This window comes from Platalea leucorodia (genome assembly GCF_965183815.1).
Source record: "Platalea leucorodia genome assembly, chromosome: 19".
Classification (NCBI taxonomy): Eukaryota; Metazoa; Chordata; class Aves; order Pelecaniformes; family Threskiornithidae; genus Platalea; species Platalea leucorodia.
In genome coordinates, this window is record NC_138841.1 from 6,174,302 (window position 1) to 6,199,871 (window position 25,570).

General features: G+C 57.8%; 2 protein-coding genes across 3 annotated transcripts; one reads left to right on the forward strand and one right to left on the reverse strand.

Moving 5' to 3' along the window:
• The first annotated feature begins 5,392 nt into the window (after nt 1-5,392).
• Nucleotides 5,393-15,638, forward strand: TIMM17A (translocase of inner mitochondrial membrane 17A). 2 transcript variants are annotated; one of them, XR_014230161.1, is made up of 7 exons: nt 5,393-5,442; nt 9,486-9,585; nt 11,219-11,282; nt 12,597-12,725; nt 13,109-13,219; nt 13,333-13,506; nt 14,421-15,638. XR_014230161.1 is itself a non-coding variant. In XM_082330104.1 (6 exons), exons 1-6 carry the CDS (start codon nt 5,417-5,419, stop codon nt 14,489-14,491), a joined length of 501 nt encoding a protein of 166 aa, XP_082186230.1. In that variant the 5' UTR covers nt 5,393-5,416; the 3' UTR covers nt 14,492-15,638. The 2 variants fall into 2 exon arrangements, 1 of the variants encoding a protein (XP_082186230.1); XM_082330104.1 differs by lacking the exon at nt 13,333-13,506.
• Nucleotides 15,639-17,778: 2,140 nt separating this feature from the next.
• On the reverse strand, nt 17,779-24,759 carry ADIPOR1 (adiponectin receptor 1). Its single transcript, XM_082330400.1, has 8 exons — nt 24,714-24,759; nt 24,370-24,573; nt 23,505-23,621; nt 22,566-22,737; nt 21,774-21,960; nt 20,426-20,613; nt 18,880-19,073; nt 17,779-18,583 (listed from the first exon to the last, which is right to left on the reverse strand). The coding sequence occupies exons 2-8, from the start codon at nt 24,508-24,510 to the stop codon at nt 18,455-18,457; spliced, it is 1,128 nt and encodes a 375-aa protein (XP_082186526.1). The 5' UTR covers nt 24,511-24,573; nt 24,714-24,759; the 3' UTR covers nt 17,779-18,454.
• Nucleotides 24,760-25,570: the final 811 nt, after the last annotated feature.

Below are 25,570 nucleotides of genomic sequence, written 5' to 3' on the forward strand. Positions count from 1 at the left end.
GACCGAGATTTTTTTCCAGATTGTAGAAGAAACTGTTGGGTTTAGTTTCCAAGTGCACAACCTTAAACATTGCCGTGTTGAATTCCATCCCATTTCGCGCCATCCCTCCTATCTCCCCGACACCACGACCCTCGTCTTGGTGTTCACTTGCACTGAGGACGAGGAGGGACGTGGCCATCCCCTTCACCTTCTTCTGGCCTCAGCCCAGTCCGACTCTTCTCCTTCCCTCAGCACCTTCAAACAGCGTTGAATGCAACGGGAACCAGAGTGAATTTAGCGTACTGGTGTCCATTCGGTGCCCTCTTCGTCCGTAGAAGCCAAAGGAGTGTCTTGCTTGTTCCACCTTACTACAGCCCTGGACCTCTCTAATGTGCTCTCTGGTTGCTTTTCAGGATACAGAGTTCAAAAAGTTTTAACACTGTGTCTTCTGGGAGAGAAATTTGAGTTAACAGAGTCTGGGGATGGAAGAAATGGCCAAATGCCTGGTATTTCTACGCGGCGTCGCTGTGCTCGGTCACCAGGAGCAAACGGCAAGTGCTTGTGAAAGGTAAGCAACAAACTGGAAGCTCAGTTCCCAACTGGAGAGGGCACAAAAAAAAAAAAAAGTAGTGAGGAATCATAGCTGTGTGTGTCCCTCTTCCAGGAAAGATCCAGGCTTTCTCGGGTGTGCCACCCCTGGCTCCAGGGACAGGGTATGTGGACAGCCCCAGGGACAATCTGCAGTGCTAAAACAGAGAAAGAACCTTTCCACTGCTGAGGAACACCTAGAATTGTCTGTCTGTCTGTCTGCCCTTCCTTCATGACTCTTTCCTGTGTTGTAAATCAGTTTTCAACAGAATAAAATCACTATCGACACCTTGATAAGGTCTCTGTTTTGTTGGTCCTGAATCTTGACTCCTGTGATAAGAAGCACCAGACACCAAATTCCCTAAGAAACTGTAAACGGGACCTGGGAGGCTCCGAGTTTCTCCTGAAGTATCACACATCCTTCCCTGATCTGAGAGCCCCCGTCTGCCGGGCTCTCCTCCGCCGAGCTGCAGAGCCGCCTGCGCAGAGGTAACCCCAGAGCCAGGGTTTTGCACAGAAATATTCCTTCATTAGCAGAAAAGCTGGGAGAGGAGCAGGGGTCACCCTAAGCTTGTCGTGGTTTATAGCGGATGGTCTTACTGCAATTTATCTTGGCTGTCACACGTCTCTTTTAGCATAGCTCTGCGCCGTATTCCACAGCGTTCTCGGTGCTGGAAAAAAGAAAACATTGGAAAGAAAATCTAGTGTTTTCACCCCAGAATAAGAGGAGCTCTGGATATGTCTACACTGGCTGCTCTGTCACGGGCCACCAGCAACTGGGATGGGGGACGTGTGTGGGGACCCATGGGCCTCGCTCCGCAGCCGGCTCCAGCCACCACGGCCCCTTTGAAGCTGCGCCCGTCAGGAGAGCACGGCACGGCGCGGTACGGCGCGGTTTGGTGCAGAGGAGCTCCCAGCAGCTCCGAATCTCCGCCGAGGCTCCGTCAGTCTCCGCATTTATCAGGATCCCCATCTCCATAGCAACTGAGCACCTTGGAGGCACTAATGAATATTTCTGCACAACGCTCCTTTGAAACACAGCAACATGATTAACCACGTCTTAGAGATGAGGAACTGGGACAGAGTCAGATTAAGTACCTTTTCCAGGTGCGTGTACAGGCTCTCTGGCAGAGCTGGGAAAGCTTTCCAAGCCCCCATCTCTCGTGCCACCACCTACGATCGTCTGTCTTCCTTTATTTTTTCCTATTAGCTGATAAAGGACAACTGAAAATGGAATGGATTCCTCTAATCTGTTTCATTTGCCTTTCCTTCAGAGCCTGGAGGAGGAAAGGTTAAACGCACTGATCTTTTTTTCACTTTATAAGATGTTCCTTCGGAAAGCAAGTGTCATCTCCCTGCCTGGTTGGGACACGCGGCTGCTCTGGAACACGTTGTTCCCATGGCCAGCGTCAGAAACTGCTTCTCTGCCAAACCCAACTGCAGCTTCACCCAAAACCTCCCTCCGCAAAACACCTGCTCACGCAAGAGCGAGGGAAGCGTGGAGAAGACATTAGATATCGGGAAAGGGTCTGGAGCACAAGTCTTATGAGGGGCGGCTGGGGGAGCTGGGGGGGCTCAGCCTGGAGAAGAGGAGGCTGAGGGGAGCCCTCATCGCTCTCTGCAACGGCCTGAAAGGAGGCTGGAGCCGGGGGGGTCGGTCTCTGCTCCCCAGGAACAAGCGATGGGACGAGAGGGAACGGCCTCAAGCTGCGCCAGGGCAGGGTTGGGTTGGGTATTGGGAAAAACTTCTTCACCGAGAGGGTGGTCAAGCACTGGCCCAGGCTGCCCAGGGCAGTGGTTGAGTCCCCATCCCTGGAGGTATTTAAAGAACGGATAGATGTGGTGCTCGAGGCCATGGTATAGATGGACTTGGCAGTGATAGGTTAACGGTTGGACTGGATGATCTTAAGCGTCTTTTCCAACCTTGACGATTCTTTGATTCTATGAAAGGAACCGGCTCCTGGCCGCAGGGAAATTCAGAAAACCCCAGAAAGCCCTTGAGCACCTTCCAGCAGCCTGTCGGGAGGGGCCTCCAGTGCCCCCAGCTGAGCTACTGGAGGTCCCTTTGGTGACTTTGGCCACTGCAACTCAAGCACCAGATGGGCTTGGCAGGGAGTTTCACCAGCTCTCCCACAGCTTGTGAAAGCGATGACCAGAATGAGCGTTCAGCCTGATATAATTAACTCATCAGGGGCGAGGACAAGGGCTACTGCAAGAAATTGCCACCCTAAGGAGGGTCGGACCAGTGTGGGACCAGTCACAGCGGTGACAGAGACGACGAGAGGTCTGCTCCCAGGCTTGACCAGGCTACGGCGGCTGGGACGAGGATGAGATTTTCCACTCTTCCCATCTCCCCTCCTTTGCCAAAGCAGAAGCCACAATACCACCTTCTGGTAATCTCCATTACTGCATCGCCCTCTGCTCCCATCCCGCCTCAAAAAAGGACAAACGTGCCAGCGCCGCACTCAGACCACGAAGGCTTCCACTCGCAGGGAGTCTTTTAAAGCCTTCGAAAACAGCAAATTAAAGCAGGTGGAGCATTTCAGCTCCTTTCCATTGCTTCAGCCCATGATTTATTAGAGCAATTAAGTGCCTCGGTGCACAATCCGCATCACCCGTTGCAACCGAATGATTTACCACCCTTACAAGAGAGCGCAGTGTGTAAAGTTAAATTAGGAGTGTGAAAAGAATAAGCAATTTACAACTTAGAGCGCTTGCAAACATGTAGGGAAAGGCTTCGGGGGCGTTGCAGGCTGCCCTGGCGTTTGCTGCCAACACAGAGACTCATTCTCTGGTTTTCAGCTCTGCCTTCCCAGCCTCCCAGGAGAGCTGCCCTCTCGCAGGCGCCGTCTCTTGAGGTGCCCAGCTCTCGCCCACGCTGCCCGGCCCACAGGAGCGTCCCCAGGGACACCTCGAGGTCAGCCCAGTCGATTCAGCAGCGCCAGGAGCGAGGTGGGCGCCGCTCCCACCGGCAGCTCTGGCGGGATGGATGCTCTCAGTGCGGGCACATCACCCCGCACCGAACCCTCCGTCGCCAGGCAGGCGTCCTCCTCCAGCTCAGCCGGGTACCACCAGGCTTCTCCGCTTCCGCTTCCAGGCTGCTCACAGCATTTTCTGTTGGGATGCATTTACAGACGGATCGGTTGCCTGAAGTCTCAAAGATCGGCAGAGCTGACTCCTGCCCCTCGGATTTGCTCACGCTTTTACTGCAGGTGCTGCTTATTAGAGGGCTAAATAAAAGCTGCTTTGTGTTTCAGGCCTTTGTCAGAGTGCCACGACAGGAATACATGTGCTTTTTTTTCTGTGCCGAAGCCTCTCCTTAGCCCCCCGACCTGCACCCACAGGGCACCCAGGGCCAGCCCTCTCCCCTTCCCCAGGGACACACGCTGATGGCTGTGCCCGAGGACAGCAGGAGTGGGGCCGATGGGCCCAGCAGATGATGGTTTATGAAAGGCAGGTCCTGCTCGACCAACCTGATCTCCTTCTATGGCAAGGGGACCCTCAGTGGATGAGGGGAAGGCTGGGGGTGTTGTCCACCTGGGCTTTAGCAAAGCCTTTGATGCCGTTTCCCACAGTTTCTCCTGCAGAAACTGGCTGCTCATGGCTTGGACGGACGTACGCTTTGCTGGGTAAAAACCTGGCTGATGGCCGGGCCAAAGAGTGGTGGTGAATGGAGTCAAACCCAGCTGGTGGCCAGTCACCAGTGCTGTTCCCCAGGGCTGGTACTGGGGCCAGTCCTGTTCAATATCGTTATCGATGATCTGGACGAGGGGATGGAGGGCACCCTCAGCCAGTTTGCAGGGGACACCATGTTGGGCGGGAGCGTTGATCTGCTGGGGGGCAGGAGGCTCTGCAGAGGGCCCTGGCCAGGCCGGGGCGATGGGCCCAGGCCCCGGGGTGAGGGGCAACAAGGCTCAGGGCCGGGTCCTGCCCTGGGGGCACAGCAACCCCAGGCACCGCTGCAGGCGTGGGGAGGAGCGGCTGGGAGCTGCCCGGCGGGAAAGGGCCTGGGGGTGCTGGTCGACAGCCGCTGGACATGAGCCAGCAGGGTGCCCAGGTGGCCAAGAGGGCCAGTGGCACCCTGGCTTGTATCAGGCACGGTGTGGCCAGCAGGAGCAGGGCAGGGATGGTGCCCCTGCGCTGGGCACTGGTGAGGCCGCCCCTCGAATGCTGTGCTCAGCGCTGGGCCCCGCACCCCAAGGCGGCCATGGAGGGGCTGGAGCGTGGCCAGAGCAGGGCAGCGAGGCTGGGGCAGGGGCTGGAGCACAAGGCTGGGGAGGAGCGGCTGGGGGAGCTGGGGGGGCTCAGCCTGGAGAAGAGGAGGCTGAGGGGAGCCCTCCTCGCTCTCTGCAACGGCCTGAAAGGAGGCTGGAGCTGGGGGGGTCGGTCTCTGCTCCCCAGGAACAAGCGATGGGACGAGAGGGAACGGCCTCAAGCTGCGCCAGGGCAGGGGTGGGTTGGGTATTGGGGAAAACTCCTTCCCCCAAAGGGCTGCCAGGCCCTGGCCCAGGCTGCCCAGGGCAGGGGCTGAGTCCCCGTCCCTGGGGGGATTTAACAGCCGGGGAGATGTGGTGCTTGGGGACATGGTTTGGGGGGGACGTGGCAGCGCTGGCTGACGGCTGGGCTCGATGACCTCACAGCTCCCCAGCCCGAGGGCCCGTGACGCCATGACGCCATGACGCAGCGGCCCCTGCAGACGGCGCGGGCGGGGCGAAGGGGGCAGGGCGCACGCGCACTCCTCCCTTCCCCGCCGCTTAGTCCCGCCCTCCGCCCCGATTGGCCGCGGCGAGGAGGCGCTGAGCCAATCGGCGCGGCGGGAAGGCGGGCGAGGGCGGTGGCGGCTGGGAAGATGGAGGAGTACGCGCGCGAGCCCTGGTGAGCGGCCCGCGGCGGCGGCCGGCGGCCGGGGGGGCGGCGGGGCCGGGCCGAGCCGAGCCGGGCTGAGCCGAGCCGAGCCGGAGCGGAGCGGAGCGGAGCGGGCGGGGTGAGGCGAGGCGGGGCGGGCGCTCTCCGGGGCCGCTCCGCCGCGGGGGTGGGTGTGCGTGCGCGTGCGTGACCTTGGCCGGGCGCCTCTGAGGGAGAGGCGGCGGGGGCGGCCGGGCCGCGCCGCCTGAGGGGCAGCGCCGTGGCTCGGGGCCTGGGCAGCCAAAGCCCCGCCGGTACCGAGCCCGGCGGAGCCGCCCCGAGGGCTGCGGGGCGGGGACGACCGGCGTGGCGGCTGGGCCCTGCGGCCTGCGCCGTGCCCGGGCCTCTGGCCTGCAGCCCCGCCGCGTCCCCGCCGGGCCCGGCGGCTCTGCCCGCCGCTTCCCCCGCGTCCGTGCGGCGGGAGCGCACCGGCGTGCCCGGCTCAGCCGCTCTGGTGGCATCGGAACCCCGTCGCCTGTCAGCGGTGTCCTCGTAAGCGTCCGCAGCCGCCGTGGTTGGAACTGAAAGGGTTTTATTTGCAGTAATAAAACATTGGGATCCTGAGGGCCAGGGTTAAGCACGCAGCGTTCTGCTCGCCTCTGCAAATGGAGGCCTGTGGCTGTTCACAAGGCTTTTCCCAAAGCTTGGCAGATGGCTCTGCTGCCGCTTTTTAAGTTTCTCAGTAAATGTCAGCTCCGCCTTCCTACTGCACAAAGTTTGGGACGTCAGCAAAATAAATTGTATTTATTTATTGATTGCTGTGGGCTCCAGGTAATCCCCTTCCCCCTTTAGCAAGGTCACGCGACAGGGACGTTTTGCTGCTAAGGTCTTGGGGGCCCCACACTGTTTCATCCCGTCTTGCTGCTGGTCACCCCGTTATCTCTCTCTCCCCGCAGCGACGTGGGGGGCTTCAGCCCCCCGGGAGCTGCTGTTTCTGGGAGCAGTGTGACCTCGCTGGAAGGTGACACTGTAGGACCTGGCTGCAATTTGCACCGCAGTCGCCTTCGTTAGAAGCACGGATCGTTACGTGGTCTCGTCTGTGCTGGGAACGCCCCGAATGGCTGAGGGGGGAGGCATGTGGCATGTCACGACGGTTCGACGGCGAGGATGAAGTGCTGCCCTTCTGCAGCAGAGCTGGCATCAGGCCGGCGCCCTGCTGAACCGTCGGCACTGAGAAAAGGCGGCTTTGTTCGTTTAAAATGCGGTGGCTTCTGACTTCCGTGGTTCAGGAGAGCTGCAGGCAGCCGTGGAGCGTGGAGGGACGCTGCACCCCTCTGAGAGCTCACGGGCAGCCAGAGCTGGCGCGGCACCCGCCGGCTTTCCTCGCTCCGCTGGCCCTGCCTCCTTCTCCTCTTTTTTATCGAGCCAAGCAGTGCTGTAAGCCACCGCAGCTCCCTGAGGTGTGGGGTATCCTCAGCCGCTCCGGCCAGTGGAGCTGGTTTGTGGCTGCCCCGGGCGTAAGCGAAGTCCTGGCCTCTGCTCTCCTCATCTCTAAGCCATCTCGGTTGCCATCAGGAGCAGGCATCCGACCTTACCTTGCGTGTAGCAGTGCGCACATCATTTCCCTACTGGGAGGCGTCCCCTTAAAGTCAGGGAAACAATTAACAGTAACATTAAGCTTGTAGCTAAGTGCAAAATTAATAATGGAATAATCTCTTCTATTCTCTTCCGATTCTCTACTGAGGCCAGGGACCGTGGGGTGTTTTGTGTCGGCTTTCAGCTGCACGCGGCATCTCTCCGGGAGTTCAAAGGAGCTGACATAGGAAATGGCTGTGCTGGTATCAAAGACGTTTGCTCATTTAAAAGCTGCTCCTGCAGAGGCTTGGAGGATAGTTTAAAAGGAAAATTAAGAACCCCAAAGGTAACAGCTAATGAGTTTGACATCTGAAGTAGGGTTAAAGATGGAAAAAAATCTAGAGAAGCATTCCATGATTGGGGTCTAATTAAACTAAGCTTCTGTAAAGAACAGTCATGATTTGCTAAATTGGAATTCTTTGACCTTGTGGGTAAAGGAAGACCACTTTACATAATCTATTTAGATTTCCAGAAAGCCTTTTAACAAGATCACTGTTAGCAAGCTAACGAAGGAGGAGATTTGTGATGAGATGTTTTATTCATAACAGAGTAGATCAAAATCTGGACAGGAGATGTGGAGAAGAACAAAACAACAAAAAAAAAAAGCCTGAGAAGAAAGACTTAGTCGCTTTTCATCTTGGCATCTCTGACAACAGTGTGCCTGTAACCTTTTCCTGATCATTAGATGCAGGAAACAGGGGAAGGAAAATAAAATGTGAAACGGGGCTAAATAATTCAGTCAAAGCTAGAGGGGATTTGTAAGGAGTATGAGATGAAAGCACGTTGCAGGCAGAGCAATAAAAAAGAAGGGCGATGTGTGGTGGAATAACGTGCAATCCTTCCACTGTCTCCTGAATCAGTGTGGGCTTGGGGCCTGGATGTCACTGGCACTGGGGTGATCAGTGGGGACTTTTGGTGGGGTCCTGGTGCGTTCGGGACAGCCGAGCGATGCCAAGATGCAAAAGCAAAGCGAGCGAACAATGCCGTGCGTGCAAACAAGCAATTTACCTTCGTTTAGATGAGCTAACGCGCTCTGATTAAAGCGGCTGCGGAGGTGGGGAGAGATTCGGAAATAGGTCATGGAAGCGAGGAGACTGGGAGAACGTGTAGGAGGAGGGACTGCAAATTTTGGAATTTTTTGCAGGAAATAAAAAAAAAAAAAACAAACCTCGTGACAAAATCTGCAGTACAGCGAGGGGTCTGGGGCGAAGCGATGACGTTTGTCCCTCCTTACAGCGAAAGAGCATTAGCGAAGTAGAGAAGTGGCAGATTCAAAGTGGATCAGTGAAGATGTAGTCTCGCGTGCAGGAGCTGGATGTTGTAGGGAGTCCTCAAGAACAGAAACGTGCGATTCGGAGGGAAGTCAGAAATGCGCGTCGACGCTCACGTCTGTCATTTGCCAACGTGAACACCGAGCTCGCCGTAGCGTTCGCTTTTGCGACCCTGCCTGTTGTTGTAGTCTGGTTTTTGCCAGGTTTGCTGATTATTGCCAGTGCAGGAGTTATAATCATCTGAGCGCTTGGCTTCTGCCCTAAGATTTTGATATAAGATGAAAGAAACAAAATAACTTGGTTATTTTATGCTTCGAAATTACCAGCAGTGGCAACAGAGGTTAATAGCAGGTTAGGGCTCACCTAGTTTAGTTCCGTTTAGTGGCGGGGAGTTACAAGGCTCTTAGTGCTTGGCAGCGGGTTGGAGCCCCAAATTAAAGCTCATCTCACTGGTGTTGAAAGCGTTCGCTGCGAGGAAGGCCCTCTTTCTGCGGCAAAGCTTTTGCTCGCTGGTCGGAAACGTTCGACGCTCCGTGTTGTTGGAGGCCGGAATCGTGGCCTTCTGGACCTCTGCCTAGGTCTGTGTTTTGTTTGAATGAACTTCAGAGATCCAGGATGCGTCAGGAAAAACCTTTTCAGTTTAACGGAAGATGACTTTGAAGTCTCTCATTTAAATAACCAGAACTAATGAAAAGCATGAGTAATTCAGGAAAGCGGTGTTTTGCGCCAGCTGTGAACAGTGTCTCATTGAATTTGCCACCTAAGTTTTCTGTAGGTCAAGACAAAAATGAGAACAATAAATTTGAAGCTATTTACACTCCATAAGTAGGGCAGAGCTGGAATTCTGCAGAAGTTTTCCACGATGGAAATAACATCTTTCTGCCTTGTGTGAGGAGTTCAGGCAATTCTTCTGTGTATTTGATACTTACCGCTCCAGGGAGGCGGGTTGGTAGACTCTCGGCAAAACTCGAGTTGGTTTTGCTGTAGGGTGACCTGTGCCTGTGCGTTGACGCTGCCTGCTCAGCAAGCTGGGTGCGAGACAATACAGCTGGCAGGTTTGATTTTCGCTCCAGTTACGCTCAGCGCGTGAGCGGTGGATCCATCGCAGTTACCTGCACGGTTTAATGTGATGGAATTTAGTATTTTCATCTTTATTTCTCTTTATAGTCCCTGGAGGATAGTAGATGACTGCGGAGGTGCTTTCACGATGGGAGCGATAGGAGGTGGCATTTTCCAAGCTATCAAGGGGTTCAGAAATTCCCCAGTGGTAAGTACAATCATTTGAGAGTGCATTCAGAGCGCGGTCCTGCTTTCTCTGTCCATCAGCGGTGAATCTGGCCAGCCAAAGGTAAAGGAGGAGAAATCCCCGTGCAGTGAGCGGGGCTGATTGAGTGGAGGGTGCAGCAGAACATGTCCGTCTCGGCTGATCGTCTGCCGTTCTGTCTGCACGGAAAGATGTGAAGCCTGGGCTCTTCTTCCCCTTCTGGCCTGCCCCTCTCCCTTTCTTTTTAAGAAATGGAAAGACTCAAAGGAAGGATCTTTTTCTCCCTCAGATTTATATTAGGGGGTATTATTTTCTTTAATTAATCTCCTATTTAGTTATTAACATTTTTTATTAACTGGATTTCTTTGATACTCAGGTTTTGTTTAAATGCAGAAGTGTGTGTAAACATGAAAGTTAAAGTTTAGCCAATGCAAGTCGTTCAAGATGTTTCCACTTTCAGGATTTCTGCTGTGAAATTTTGGCTATAAACCTGTTGTAGAGACATGCGATAAAATAAGATCCTATTTCTGCTTGAACATTTGTTTTAAATTTCTGTGGCTTCGTATAAAAGGGGTTTTTGTTGAGCGGTTTTTGGTGTTACTGTGTGACAATTTGTTTGCCTAAAATTTCTTAATAAGCCATCGGTTTGAGGTAAGTTTTGTAAATAAATGTTTCCAAACCAGTCAGATCCTGCAGACACCTAACTTGAAAAGGATTATATGCTTAACTACGTTCTTAATTGTGCTTAAGACTTATTAAATAAACCTGTCCACGCTTCTGAGTGCTTGTATTGAAGATAAAACTTGGGTGTATGTTCTTTAAATCTTCTTAAAGTGTGGGAAGATACGTAGTCATACTTCCGTGGGGTCCTGGATGACCCGTTTAGCGTTAGGCTCTGGAAGGCTCAGCGCTACGTTTAGAAGCTGAACTGCTTGCTTCTCGTAGCTACTGAGACGGGGTTGAGGAGACGAGGACTAAATGCTCCACTGACCAGCAGGAACGACTAAATTTGGGACAAGTGGTGAGATTGCCGCTGCCAGCCGAGCACACGGCTCCTGGTACGTGGGCATCTGCAACAGGGTTGAGGTGCTTGTACTAAAATAAGTAAAATACGGATGGAAATGTAATACAACGGCGTACGGTTTTCCTCTAACGCAGCCCCGTGGCGTTCTTCCTCCGGGTGGATTTCCCTGTTCTCCAGAGACAGCGTCTCCTCCCTGTGGCACCTGATGCTGCCGTTTGCCCCGCTGGCGTCCTGTGTGCAAACTGGGTCAAGTGACCGGGCATCAGCTAGGAACAAAGAAATGACACACCTGAAAAAGAAATACGCTTACCTTGCCAGAAGCGTTACCTTAAATGTCTCGTTCGGTCCTCACTAAGGCCGCTCAAACAAACTTTGAACTCAAATCATTTAATGCCTGATGGCTGTAATTCATTTCTGCAGTTGACAGGTATATTATAAGGGAGTGATAAATACTAAAGTGTGGGTAAAATGCAGTTTCTCTCCGCTGCTGATCACAGCGGCAGAGGGTGCTCAGAAATAGGTTGGGCCTGTGGTGAGTTTTTGCTATATACGGTCAGATTGGCTGTAAGACTTCACTCTTTTATCTTAACTCTCCTTTCTCTTTTATTGTAGGGTGTAAACCACCGGCTGCGGGGAAGTTTGACAGCTATTAAAACAAGGGCCCCACAACTGGGAGGTAATTAATTTTGTGGTGGTGTTGCAGTCAGTCGACTGTTGGTAGATAACCGAGTTTGGGAGTGTAACGCGGTACAAGCGCAGTGACACCTGAGCTGCGGGCCAGCTGTGTTTCAGCGGGGTTTGTTAGTCCAAGCGATGAGTAAATATGGTTCTGGCGCATCCAGAATTAATTTGGTGTGGAGGAAACACGCTTGTGTTCACGGAGTGATAAGCCAGGGTTAATAATTTTGTGGTATTTTAACCAGCTCTGGGCAGAGCTGCCTGGGAGTCTGCGCGTTGTGCGCAGGGTTTTAAAATAAACAGAATTGACTCGTTAAAAGAAATAATCAAACTTGGAGAAACAACGAAGCGGATGGGTGGGTGTGGGTAGGATTTCAGACTGTTCCCCTGGGGTCAGCTAGGTAAATTTCGGTCATTTTTATGAAGTGAATTTTGTGAGCAAAAGTCTCAAAACCACAAAACCGCAGCTTGAGTCCAAATGACGTCCTGGCCTCAAAGGTCACCCTGTGGTCAGGCACCGCGCTGTGCCATGCTGACAGGCAAATTGAAGGAAGACGTTCCAGAAGGAGAAAACGGGAGGGTGGTGTTGAGCGGGGAAACGGCGGCGGCGGCAGAACTGCTTAAAGAACCGGGGCCACAGGCTGAAAGGGCTTTGTGGCTGCAGTCTGCGGCGGCTGCGCGCAGAGAGGGGCACCTCCGGGTTTTTAGCTGGTCTACAGCGTTAAGAGATCTCAAATTAAGGAGGGCTGAACTCAATCTAAATAGTATTTTTCCCCAAATGAGCCTGGCGATCAAATTTTATTTTCATTTATAATACACGTTATCGTTAAAAGACTTCAGAATTTGTATTTAGAAAACTGGCATTCTCTCTGCGTCTGCCACACAATACCGACCAGTACCGATCTTCTGAGGCGCCAGGAGCAGGGTTAGGATAAGGTGCGAAACGACTCTGCGTCATTCTCTAGGAGGAAATATGTTTAAAAAGTGAAAAATATGGAAGTTCCCTGAGCTAATCTGGCTTTATTAGGATGGAAGTTCCATTATAATCACTGTTTGATAAGCTTTCTGTCATGAAATATAAATTAGTGAGCCTATATATAGAATGTGTGTACGTGTAATATGTGTGTCACCTGGCGGGTTGAGGATTTTTCTCAATATTGATTTTAACCTGCGTTCGGTTCTTCGTGAGTTTGAATATACTTCCATGTCTGCAAGCAAGCACGCTGATACTACGCCATCCCTTGGTTATACGGCTGCAGCGTGGCTGGCTTGTCTGCTTCCCCTGAACCGGTTTTGGTTTGGTTTTTACCAGGTAGCTTTGCTGTCTGGGGAGGTCTCTTCTCCATGATTGACTGCAGTATGGTCAGAATGAGAGGGAAAGAAGATCCGTGGAATTCAATCACAAGCGGAGCCCTGACCGGAGCCATCTTAGCTGCAAGAAGTAAGAAACCGAGGATGTCATTTGAAAAACTTCTAAATGTACAGTTCTCATCGTTGTAGTGTAGCAACGGTCTGTCGTACCCAAACTGGAATTTACTTCCCCAGAGAAACTGAAAGATAATCTGAAACTTTTGTCCTGCGCTTATGAAAGTAATAATTACGTTCTCCAACGTTACCGGTGTTCCTTTGTTTCCTTGAGGAAGAGGGGGGGAGTTGCCCCGTAATTATCCTTTTATTGGTGATGCTGATGAGGCTTAATGCATGCAAAATTACTGCTTCTGAGCCTGTTTGTAGGAAAGATTATAACTAAAGAGAGAGAGCTACAATATGCAAAGTAATGCACCAAAGAAGTAAGAAGCGCTGTTTTGTGCTTTTTATTTTTAGACGGACCTGTTGCCATGGTCGGATCTGCTGCGATGGGAGGAATTCTCCTAGCTTTAATTGAAGGAGCCGGTATTCTGTTAACAAGATTTGCCTCCACACAGTTTCCAAACGGTAAGGAGCCGTCAGACTACGGTGTCGCAAGGCTTTTATAGTGCGGTCTTTACTGACGTACCTCTTCCAGTCGTCGGTCTTACACAGAGTAAATTTACTCTGCCCGTTGCCAGCTTCTAAGGTTGTAGAAAACGAAGGAGGAGCCGCGCGTTTCTGATGAGACAGGAGTATCATCGGCTCCGTCCCGCGGGGCGACTGGAGGCTGCGTGGCTGAAAACGGACGTCCCTGCTGTCCCCGGTGCAGCCACACAACCTGTCCGATGGTGGCAGCAGTATTTTAGTCAGTGGTGGGTGCCACAACAGGTTTGAGGGAACAGCACGCAGCAAGTTGTGGGCAGGAGGGATGGTGCTGGCAGGCTAGCTCTTTTTTTTTTCTAAATTGCTTCAAAAACTAGATCCCCCTTTTTATTTTCCCCCCCTAAGTAAAATGCAAGCTGAGGCGTCAGTTAGCCGAGTCGGTAACCATTTGTGTCAATACTTACCTGTGCAAAATACTTAATACCTCTGTCACCCCACCTTATTTGGGAGGAATACAGACAAAACCACTAGTGCTGAAAGGATTAGTAGCAAGCCAGTAACTCCTGCGAGGCTTCCTCTCTCAGGTTTCTTCACTGACGTTCTTTGTTCAATTTAAATGACAACAATTTCTCTTCTGAATACAAAGACATTTTAAAATTAATCCGCTTTAGTGAAAGGGTATCCGTTACAATTTCTTCTCTCTACAACTGGCCTGGAGTAAGCGTATTGCTGCCCTCCAGCAGAGCGTCAGCCAGGGGAGTCGGGGGGCCGACGCCACAATGGCTTGTTCCGTTTCGCTGGCTTGCTTTATCGTCGGGCAAGTTACCGGGGGTAAACCTTTACAGCGTGGCTGAGTTCAGCTGAAGGGCAACAAGGCATAGGTTTCCAGCTCCTTTAGGTGACTGAAAACGTTTCCCTCTCGCTGCTCTGATTCATTTCCCCATTAATAAAGGAGATAAAAATTGGGTCCGTGTTGGGCTGAGGCTCTCGTCAAGGCATGAAGCTCTTGAACTCCTTTGAATGAAAAAAAAACCCCAAATGTAAAGTCTCGTTATTGGCTTCATTGATTTTAGAGGGGGGTTATATTAAAAATGCTGTGGATGTGTTTCATGCTGTTAGCGGGCAGAACCTCTCGTCTTTCGGTATTTATGATTTGCCTTTTTTCCTCTTGCCTTATTCGCAGGCCCTCAGATTTCAGATGACCCCTCCCAGCTGCAGCCCACTCCATTCGGCGACTACAGACAATACCAGTGATTATCCTCATCTTCCTCGTTCTTATTGTACCTGAGCTGTAACGTAAAATGCTGGAGGACCAAGACGCGGTATGTCCTTACACCGGTGGTAGTCTCTTACACAAACCATGCCAAGAGAGGACCTTCAGCACTTTTCAGTGTAAAGCTGCAAAGGAGAACTTTTAGAAGATGACAAATCTATTTATTCACGATAGATTCCATTGCTGTAATGTCAATACATGTCTGATAGAATACACGGAGGTTTAAGACAAGGACCAAATGGAGTCTTGTCATCCTTTGGACACGGACCGAAGTGAAAGTCTTTGGAGTCTCCTCTGGGATGTGGCGTTGACCATCCACGGTGAACGCAGCTGGGATTTAGCCACTTCCCCGTCGGATTTAGGTTGCTACACATATTTCAGCTTAAGGAAAATAATTCATCTACACGCAGTTTTACATTCCTAAAGTGAGTATTATTGGGAGAAGGTGCAAACCAGTGAAAATTACTTCCAGCAATATATATTTCGCTGCTGTTCTTTTCTACGGTACCGCCACGCAGCCTGAGTTCTTTGGTTAAAGCAGAATCTGCCTTTTGTGGATCCGCAGGCTGCAGCACACCTCCGCCTTCCCCTAAACCCGCAAGGCCTTGAGCCCCTTTTAGCAAGAGGTGGCAGCAAACTCATTCTTCGCTCCTTCCTGCTGTGGCTTTGGCAGCAGGCTGGAAAGGGAACCCCGCAGGCAGCTTCCCCGTGTAGGAGCCCCGAAACAGAAAACACGTAGGCCCGCGGGGCTGGAGGGGGAAGCGTTGCGCCCGCGTGCCTGCTGCCTTTTCCCCTCGGATCCCGTCCTGAGCACAATTAAAACATCTGCTCCATGGTTTTGTTCTTAAACTCCAGTTGTGGAGGCATGTTCCCTTTTGCCAGCAGTTAAAAAATCATATCCAGAGAGGTTTTTCTGTTGTTAATACTAGTTAATCCTATTGCTTGCTGACAGTTGCTGGTAGAATACCCGTATTCAAAAAGACGAGTGATGTTATCTGAGGCGCTTCGTGGCTTTTCCTCTGCCCGGGAAGGAGCGCGATCGCTGCGCTCCGTCGGGAAACTAAGTCAGAGCCGTGTAGGGGGAGGAGAGGATGAAAATGCCACAGAAGCAGTCGCAGTAATGGTTGACAAGTGGGTGAATTAGGATTGTACAAAGCGTGCGTGTGAGTGGGAGATCCTGAACGTCTCCGTCCCGTCATCCTATAAAAGTGACATTTTCTTGTTTCCACCCCCTGCCCGTCCTGGAACCGCTCCGGGACGGCCGGGGCCTGCGTCTCCGGCACCGTACCCTTTCGGATAGTTGCTGCTGGTGTGTGATTTTCAAAAACCTGAAGCACAAAAGCGCTGTGTGTGTGTGTGTGTGTGTGTGTGAAGGCTCCTCTTGCTTTGCCGCTTACCTGGTTCCTGGGGCGAATTGTCAAGCCAATTTTCTTGGCTGGTGTCACTCAGCCGCTGCGCTCTCCTGTTCCCGGCTGAGACCCCAGCCGCAGGGGAGCGGGTGAGTCTGGAATTTGAGTTACACCCGGCTCTCGTCAGCCGCGGAGCCTCCCCTGTGGACCCAAATCTGCCTGTTCCTCACCAGATGTTCTCCCGTGCTCTTTGTATAGGACTAAAGCACTCGGGCGTTGTTCAGATCTGAGGGCAGCTCCAGGGTTTCCTTCTCCGGCCCGGCGCTCGCACCGCCGAGCTGTCCGTGGGGGTGGCTGGCAGGCGAGACGCCTCGGCCGAGCCCTCTCCCAGCCGTATTTAAGCGGCAGCTGGGGTGGCCTCTCCCCCCGGCGCTTCCCATGTGGAGTTTAACAAGGGCAAGCGCCGGATTTTGCACCTGGGCCGGGGCAACCCTGGGTGTACGTACAGACCAGGGAACGGGAGGCTGGGGAGCAGCCCCGCGGAGAGGGATCTGGGGGTTCTGCTCAGTGGCAAGTTGAACGTGAGCCAACAGCGTGCCCTGGTAGCCAAGAGGGCCAACCGTGCCCTGGGGTGGATCAAGCACCGCATCGCCAGCCGGTCAAGGGAGGGGATTGTCCCGCTTTGACCGTGAGCACTGTGTGCGGTGGTGGGCCCCCCAGCACAAAAAGGGCACAAAGCTACTGGAGAGCGGCCAGAGGAGAGCCACGGAGCTGGGGAAGGGCTTAGAGGGGCAGGCGTACGAGGAGCGGCCGAAGGCACTTGGTTTGCTCAGGAGGAGACGGAGGGGAGGCCTCATCGCGGTCTGCAGCTTCCTCACAGGGAAGAGGAGGGGCAGGCGCTGATCCCTTCTTCCTGGTGACCAAGGACAGGACCCGAGGGAAGGGCAGGGAGCTCTGGGGAAGGGCAGGGAGCTCTGGGGAACCGCAGGGAGCTCTGGGGAAGGGCAGGGAGCTCTGGGGAAGGGCAGGGAGCTCTGCCAGGGAGGGTTAGGTTGGGCATCGGGAAAAGGTTCTTCACCCAGAGGGTGGTGGAGCGCTGGGACAGGCTCGCAGGGAGGGAGTCACGGCGCTGAGCCTGACAATATTCAAGCAGCAATTGGACAACGCCCTCAGACACACGGGGTGAATTTTGGGGTTGTCCTACGCAGGGACAGGAGTTGGGCTCCTTGTGGGTCCTTTCCAGCTCAGGACGTGCTGCGATTCCCTGGGAGCAGACCGGCCGGGGCGGGACAGGACCTGCAGCGGGGGAACCGGCGGCGTTCCCGGGGGGGCTCCGGCCAGGCCCTGCCTTTGCCGTCCCCAAAGCCAGGCCACATCCAACCAGCTCAAAAAAGGGGCCCCTGCACCACCCTTCCCTGCCGCAGCAGGGACTCCCGCCAGAGCCGCGGGGACGCGTGCCACCGGTGACCGGCTGCGGCCTGGGGGCTGTGGCCGCCCTGCCAGGCCCCCCTCCCTCACCCCTCTGCAAGGCAACGGGCTTCGCCCGCCCGGGAGCGGCTTTGCTCAGCTCAGCTCTTCCCCTCTAATCCCCCTTGACCGCCCAGTCACGCTCACGCGCTTCGACCAAGGAGGAGCCTCCCATTCTGGGTGCCGTCCTTCGCTCCCCTTGGCGGTGCTGAGCCGGGGAGCGAGGCAGCCCCGCGCCCGGCCGAGGAAGGGTTTCCTCCCCCGTCATCGCCGCAGCACCCACGCGTTTCCTGTGGTTTATTTCCGCTGTTGGGGCTGTCCTGGCTCGCTGCCGCTCAGCCCGGCAGCCTTTGAGGGGACGCACCCCTCCGAGTCCACCCCCGGCGCCGTTTCCTCTCTACGCCCACCCCAAAAAACGAGACGGAGGCCACCGGCACGACACGGAACTATTGGACCTTTTTATTTCAATCGGCTACAGCAGCTCTACATTCCCCTACCACCCCGTCCTTCCTTTGCTGCCGCAGACAGCGAGGGAGCCGAGTACACTGCAGTGGCAGCAAGGCTTTTTAAAGCTTAGTATTAAATATTAAATATTCTCTCATTTATGTTTACATTACTTTGTCAAGGAAAAACAAACAAACAAACAAACAGACAATTAAAAACTTAAGTTAGGTGAATCTGTGCCCTGGGCAGCAGCAGCGGGGGCTGCCGAGCTGCGCTGCGAGGGATACGCAGAAATCCCCGGCCCTGGGCCTGGTAGCGCGCGCCCCCGCTCGCCCCGGCGGGGAGCTGGGGAAGGGGGGCGCGGCTGGGCCGGGAGCGGGGTCCCGCAGCCCCTGCTTTCGGAAAGGGGTGTGCGCGGGAAGGTCGGAGGACCCGGTGCAGCTAAAACACGGCTGGAAGAGGCGAGGCCTCCCCTCGGCCCCGTGCGCGGGGAAGGGGGTGAGGATTTGGTCAACAACTTTGCTAAAGAATTTCGCTGTTTTTTTTTTTTCTCCTTAAAAAAAAAAAAAAAAAAACAACCAACAAAACAATCGACAACCCCGAACAGTTTTGAGTCTTCCTTTGATTTTAGCAAAGACAGAGTTTAAAAAGCACTTAGGAAGCTTGTACTAAAATCAGGCGCCCTCAGAGGAGAGAGTCGTCTGTGCACCCCCCTTCGAGTCCGTAGCGAAACTCCTGCAGGTTCGACACCCCGTAGAAGTGGACGAAGGCCGCAGCCACCACGAGCACGTGGAAGATCTGATGCGACTGAAACTGCGGAGAAGCGAAAAAAAGCCCTTTAGACCAGACCAAAGGCGACAAAGCAACGCCAGGAACGCCGCCTCCTCCTCCTCCTCGCTGCCTCCGCGCTGCCCCAGGACCGGCCTCTGAGCTCCGCTTTTCCCCCCGTCCTCGCTCCACCCTGTACTTTACCCCGCGCGCAGCAGCCGTTCGAGGTCTGGCTGCCAGCGGCCGCGCGGGGACACCCCCAGCCACCTCCTCCTCCCCTCGGGGTTCACCGCCCTCGGCCCCCGCTCCCCGGCCGCTCCCCGCCTCGTCCCCGCACTCACCCAAATGTCGAACTTGCCCGGGAAGAAGCGCTCGGGTATGCGGGCGGCGTAGAGCCCCGCGCCCGTGATGTACATCACGGCCATGAGGAAGAACCAGCCCATTTGGCCGACGGTGGTGGCTTTCACGAACCCTTCGGCGATGGTGAAGTGCATGGTGGGCACCACGCCGCTCAGCCCCAGCCCCAGGAAGACGCCTGCGGCGGAGAGGAGAGATCAGCAAACCGCTGCTCCCCGCTGGCTCCCCTCGCACCCTCGTCCGGCGCCAAGGGGGGCTCCCAGCGGCACCAGCGGCTTTTCCTCGCTTGGTCCTGCGTTATCCAACCCCCGCGGTATCTATCCTTCACAAAACGCGGGATCTACAGCTCTGCCTTCCAGTCAAAACCAGTGCTGACTCCCGGTGCTCACTGGGCAGAGCTCACAGCGCAGACATGCATTCTCCGAACAGCGGCAGGGCTGCGGCAGCTCCTGCTTCTGGCTACGGGAACGGCTCTTTTGGAAGGTGCCGGCCCTTCGGATCGCACCGAAGCCTCACGGGCAGGAGGAACGCAGCGGCCCCAGCCAGCCCTTCGAGGAGAGGCTTTGCCAGAGTCATTTGTTCGGTGAAGCTGCTTGGAGCTCAAGGGGAAGGCGCTAATTAGCAGCGCTGAAATTTTCAGCTCCGGCATCTAATTAGTTTGGCAGAGAGCAAACGGCGCCGCAGCGAGGCGCCAGCCCAGGGAGGCTGCGGCTTGTACTCGCAGCAGGATCTGGCTTCGCCCCGGGGGAGGACAGCAGCCCTCTCCAGGAGCGGGCAAGCCGGGATCTTTGCCGACGGGCCAGCGCTGCCGCGGTGGGGCTGGCGGTCCCGCCCTGTCCCCTGCCCTCTTCCGAGGGGGTCTCGTGGGTCGCGCGGTGCTGCCCGGCCTCCAGCTCAGCATCGCTCTCCTCGCGTAGCTCAGACGCTGCTGCGAGAGGCGTTTTGCTGCAGGAGCCCCCCGGGGAGGCGAGGGCGGGCAGGGGCGTTTCTCCACGCTCAGCGAGGCTGACTGAATCTGCGGAGGCCGCAGCGGGAGCGTGGAGCGGGCTGGAGGCAGCCTCGCCCCGCAGCCGCCGGGACGGGAGGTGCGTGCCAGCGCGTAACGGGCAGGAGACGGACGAGGAAACCTCTTCCTCCTCCGCCCGAGCGGCAGGTTCACGCTGCCAAAACGCTTCCCGGAGAAGGCGGCGCAGCCCCAGGCCGCCCAGCCGCCACTTACAGGGCTATTTTTAAACGCTGCCTGTCTGCTCCAAACCTCAGGCTTGCCGAGTGCCAGGCGGGGCTCAGGCCCCGCTCAGCAGAGGATCGAAATCCCCCGCACGGCGAGAGGAGGAAGGAGAGCTCTCCCTGCCGGGAGCTGCTGCAGGGCGGCGCGGTGCTCCGAGGGCGTTAATGCTGCAGATGCCGAGAGCTCTCCCCCAACGAGGGAAGAGCCATCCCCCAACGGGATCTTCCCAAAGCGCCTCCCCGACGCCCTCCCGAGCTCCCTCCCGGGGCTGGGGACTCGGGGTGAGGAGCAGGAACCCCTACCTGCTCTTGTCTGCCTGTGCTTGGGGGTGGCAAACCGGTCCCACTGCGCAACGATGATGGCGGAGATGCCCAGGACGCAGACGATGGAGAGGTAGATGAGTCTTGGCTGCGGGGAGCAGTAGAACGAATAATAGAGCCACGGGACGAAGCTCCCCATGATCAGCAGTGCAATTCCTGAATAATCCAACCTGCAGCCGGGGTGCAACGACAGAGAGTCACAGCTCAGCCCCCGAATCCACCCCGCTCCTTGTGTCCTCTCGGTACGGGGGTGGCGGTGCCCCGCGCCCAAACGGAGTCACCGCGGCCAGGCAGGCACCGCGGCCCCGCGGGGGACGCTGCGCGTCAGAGAGGGGGGGATCTGGGGTCTCGTCAGTGCGATTTGGGACAGGAGAAAGGGGCTGGGGAGGTCGGCAGCTTCCGGGGACGCCAGCGGAGCTCGGAGGAGGAACAGCAGCTGGCTGGATACGAGAGGGGCCGCGCGGCGGGCGCGAGTCCTTGCCCGTATGGATTTGACCGTTATCCTCCGCCGCAAAGTGCTTTCGATCTATCGATCCAGGAACCATTTCACCACCAAAACGCAGCCGCTTGCGTTACCCCCGCTGCCGCGGCGGCCGTGGCAAGCGCATCCCCGGTGCGCGAGGACGTTTCTGCTGAGGGCGCGGCGGCACAGTTTGTTCTGCAGACGGGAGCCCGCAGGATCTCCGGGGTTTGTGCAAAGGAGATTGGCAGGATTTCCCAGCAAGCAGCACCCAAGTAAATGCCTCTGACAGGCTTGCGTGAGCAAGATCTTCTTTGAAAGCCTTGCTGCGGCCCTGTCTGTGCCGTGAAGGCTGACGTGAGCTTAACTGTAAGAGCAGCCTGCGCACCGACCCCGGGGAGAGGCACCGGCCGCTGCCCAGCCTCTCCGCTTTGCCGGGAATCCTGTTTGGTTTGTTTCTTGCAATTTGGTTTCACTCCAAATTGGATCCAAACCAAAAGTTTTTGAAAGCATCCGGTAAACTGGAAACTGCCAAACCGCTGCGTCCCCTTGGCTGCCCAGTGAGACCGAGACCCCGCCTCAGTTCACTGCTACGAGGGGCACGGAGGCCGTTCCCTCGGGAGCTGCAGGTTCCCAGGGTCCCCGTCTTCATCAGCCACCCGAGGAGCTGGCGGATTTAAGGTGCTCAGGCACGGGGCAGAGCCCTCCGGGACCCAGCTGCGGTTCCCCTCTCAGCTCCACGCTAGACGGGGTGAACGCTCCCTCCCCCCGGGGGTAAAACGCTGGGGAAGGCGGCGCTTTCCAAGAGGGAGCGCTGGGAGAACTCAAAACCTCCTGCGAGACCGCGCGGCCGCGCTCCTGCTGACTCACTTCGAAAAAGTCCGCGAGACCTTCTCCGAGTGACAGTAGACAGTGTGGAAAAGCCAGGAGAAACTGAGGCACAGCACCGCTCCCAGGAAGAACATCCCGAACACCACCTTCTCCTGGAGAGGAGCCATGAAATACATGTTGGGCCGCAGCATGGTCAGGATCCCCAAGCAGAGGAACAAGACGAAACCTGCAGGGAACACGCCAAACGGGCGGTCAGGCGGATGCGGCAGAAGCAGGGCGAGCGAATTCAGCAAAGAGCCAGGAGAAACGCGGCCCTGGCTGTGCTCTGCAGGGCAGGCCCCGGCCGCATCCTGCTCGCAGCGCACCCGGAGGTGCTCGGTCGCACCCGGGGCTGGCCTGGCAGCGGGCCGTTAGCCGAGGCTGTCGTTAGCGTGGACAAGCGGAGCCGGGGGCGAGGGCACGGTCGGGCGAAGAGCCGCTGGCCCGTCCCTGGGTTTCAGAGGAACGCGCGCCGAGGCTCTCCCGTCCCGCCCAGGACGCGTTTCTCCCGCCCGCTCTCGCAGAACGTCGGCAAAGCCAGGAACGGTCGCTGAGCCCGGCCCCGGGGCCCCGCTGTGAGGAGGGGCCCCGCTCTCCCTTCCCCCAAGGCGCCCCGGGAGCCCTCGGGCACCTCCTCACCCAGCCCCAGGCCGGGGTACGCAATCCTCAAAGCGAGACCGCGGGCACGGAGAGGACCCCAGCACCAAGCGAGTCCTGGCCGTAAAAGGGCACCGTTGCACGCGGGGGCCAAGCCCCCCCTCGGCCCCGGGGCTACCAAACCCTCCCAGTCACCTAGCAAGTGCGTCCAGATGTTGCCCGTCTCGGTGTGTATTCGGAAGATGCTCTTGAAGCAGGCTCGGAAGGACGGCATGGGAGGCCTGTGTCCGTGCAGGAGGTAATCGTTGTCCTTCAGCCAGTCGGGCAGCACGTCGTAGGGGATCACGCGCCAGCGCCCTTCCCACACCTGCAACACGCCAAGCCGCGCTGCTGGCCCCCAGAGCGTCCAGCCAGCCCGAAGGCTCACGTTTACTCCCCCCCGGGAGCCGAAAGCCGCACGTGGAACAAGCCCAGCAGAGCCCTCCCCGCGGCCAGGGCTGCACCGGCCCCGTAAGGCTCCTCGGGAAGAGGAAGTTCAGCTTTTGCAACATCAGGGCCCCGCGGGACCCCGAGCCACCCACGTCCTGCAGCCCCACGCCCCCCCGGGAGCCAGAGGCGATTTGCACCCTCAGCTTTAACCCTTTGGCACCCAAACTGCTCCCTGCAGCGGGGAACTCCCGTTTTGGTCAGGGAGGAGGGAGCCCCGGCTGGCAACAGAACCGGGCTGGCCCTCAGCCGACGCCACCGCTTACCGAACCGCAGTGACCACGAGCACAGGCACCGGGTGACACCAGCAACGGTGCTCGGTGCTCCCGCTCCCCGTCAGAGGAACGCAGAGACGCTGGGGTTGCTCCCCAGGTCGCTGCTCGTCGGCACGGCTGGGCACAACCCCCGACGCCCACCGGCGCTTCCCAGCCGCCGCCATCCCCTTCCCGCAGCGCTGCTGGGAGCGGGCCCCGGCGAGCGGAGCCGGAGCAGGCCGCTGGCAGAGCCGCGCGGAGCCCCGGGAGCTTTACCCAGACAGGGCGACGCATCCCAGCCCCTGCCCGCCACCCCCAGCCCCGGGCTTGCGCCATCCAGGCCTCATTAATACCCCAAAAATCAGGACTGGGGAATCGCTACCAGCTCCCGTACCTTATACACAAACTCTTCCATCTTCTCCATGGCGTGGTGAGCCTGCAGAGGCAGAGTCAGCACACGGACCACCTCCTCCTCTTCCTCACGGGCCGCTGGGCATGGCGGGTCTTCAGCCTAGAGGGAGAAATGGCGAGGAGGAAATAATTCCTGCCCACGGGGGGAGGAAGGGCGCGCGGAGAGCGGCGCGTCCCCTCCGAGAGCACCTGGGGCTTCATCCCTTCCCGAGGGGACCGGCGGGACCCGCCGGTCACCGCCGCTTATGCAACACGCTACCGCCTTAACCGTCTCGGGCAGGCTAATCCCCGATTTGTCCTTGCTGAAAGGTGGGATTACCGGGGGGGATTTTCATCCCTACAACCCAGGCTGGAACAGCCGCTTGGCCCCGCCAGGAAACCCGGCTCTGCACCCCAGCCCTGAGCCCAGGGGGAGGCAGCGGCTCCCCGGCTCCTCCCGGGCTGGGAACGCTCTGCGCGTCCCGGCTCCTCTCTCCGTCAGCGGCTTCGGGGAGGCGATTTGCAGCCCGAGGGCTGCGTGAGCGCGGACGCTGCAAGCAGCGGCGCGGGCAGGCAGAGAGCTGCCGTCCCTGCACCGGGGCTACGGCGGCTCCGCGCCTGCAGAAGTTCCTGGGCCGGCTCGGGGCAGGGACCAGCCCAGCCCTCGGCGTTTGCGGGGGGCGCAGCACCTCACGGCCTCTCCGCGCCGAGGCAAAGCCGCGGCCGCACTCGGGGCCCTGCGAAACGCCGCCGGCCCGCGCCCTCCGAGCTGCCGCGGGGGTGAGGGGCGGGCTCCCCGGTCAACGCACAAGGACGGAGCCGAGAGCCCGAGCGAGGAGGAGCGGCCCCGGGCGCGGCGGAGGGCTTACGCTGGCCGGGCCGGCGGCTCCTTGGTCGCCCTTCTCCTCCAGGAGCGGGCCCAGCTCGGCCAGCTCCAGGTGGGCTCGCTCCCGGCCGGCGGCCGCCAGCCCGGGGCCCTGCCCGGCGGCGGAGGCTTTGCGGGAGGCCATGGGGTCGGTCCCGGTGGGCGAGGGCAGCCGGTGCAGGTCCCTCCGCGTCCTTCTGCCGCCGCGCTGGGGAGGGAGGGAGGGAGAAGAAGGGAGTCACCGGGAGCCAACCGGCAACCGCGCACCCCGCCCCGGGCCGGGCGCTCCCCGGCGGCCCCGGCCCCGGCGCTGAGGCCGCGGCCCCGGCCGCCCCCGCCCGCACTCACCGGCCGCTACATCCCGCGCAGGGCGGCGGCGGCGGCACCGGAAGCGACGCTGAGGGAACGGGGCCGCTTCCGGTCGGGAAGGCCCCGCCCCGCCCGGCGGCCCCGCCCCCTCCGGACGGAACGGCGGGGCGCTGCGCGCGTCCCGCTTTCTGATTGGCCGCAGCCGCTGTCCGTCTCTCCCGCCCCGCCGACGCGCCGGCTGCTGCGATTGGGCCGGGCCGCCCACGTGACGTGCCGGGGGAGGCGCTCTAGCCCGGCCGCGCGTCTCTCTGGCCGCGTTCTCGGCTGCCCCCTACAGGAGGGGCGCCGCAACGCGCCGGCAGCGCCACCTCCGGGAGTCCCGTGATGGCGGCGGGCGGGCCCGGTGGGACGGGGCGGAGCCGGGGCTCGGGGCCTGCGCCGCCCTTGGGCCTGCGGTCGCAGTGACGCTGCTGCCCCGTTACCAGCGCGGCCCTGAGGGCTGCCCAGGCCGGAGAGGCCAGGCCCCGTCCGTCCGTCCGTCCCCCATGGCCGTCAGCCACCTTGGCTGCCCGCATGCCCCCGCTGAAGGCCCTCGAGGGCTTCCCCAGCTGCCGACAGAGCAAATGTCCGCAGCAATAATTGATGGCCGAGGTCGCCCTCGGCCTGTCGGGGCCGGCTCGTCTTTCCCAGCCCGGAGGTTTAATTACCTCCGCTAACGACAGCCGGGGCCGGAGACTCCCCTCCGCCCGCCACCGCCGCCGGCACAATGGCGGATCCTGTTCCCCATCAATCATTCATGCCCCCGCCGCGGGAAGGGGTTTCTCGGGGGCTGCTTGACCGGGAAGGGGGGGGGGGATTTTCCAACCTTCCTGGCGTTAAAGCGGCGCTGCCGGTGC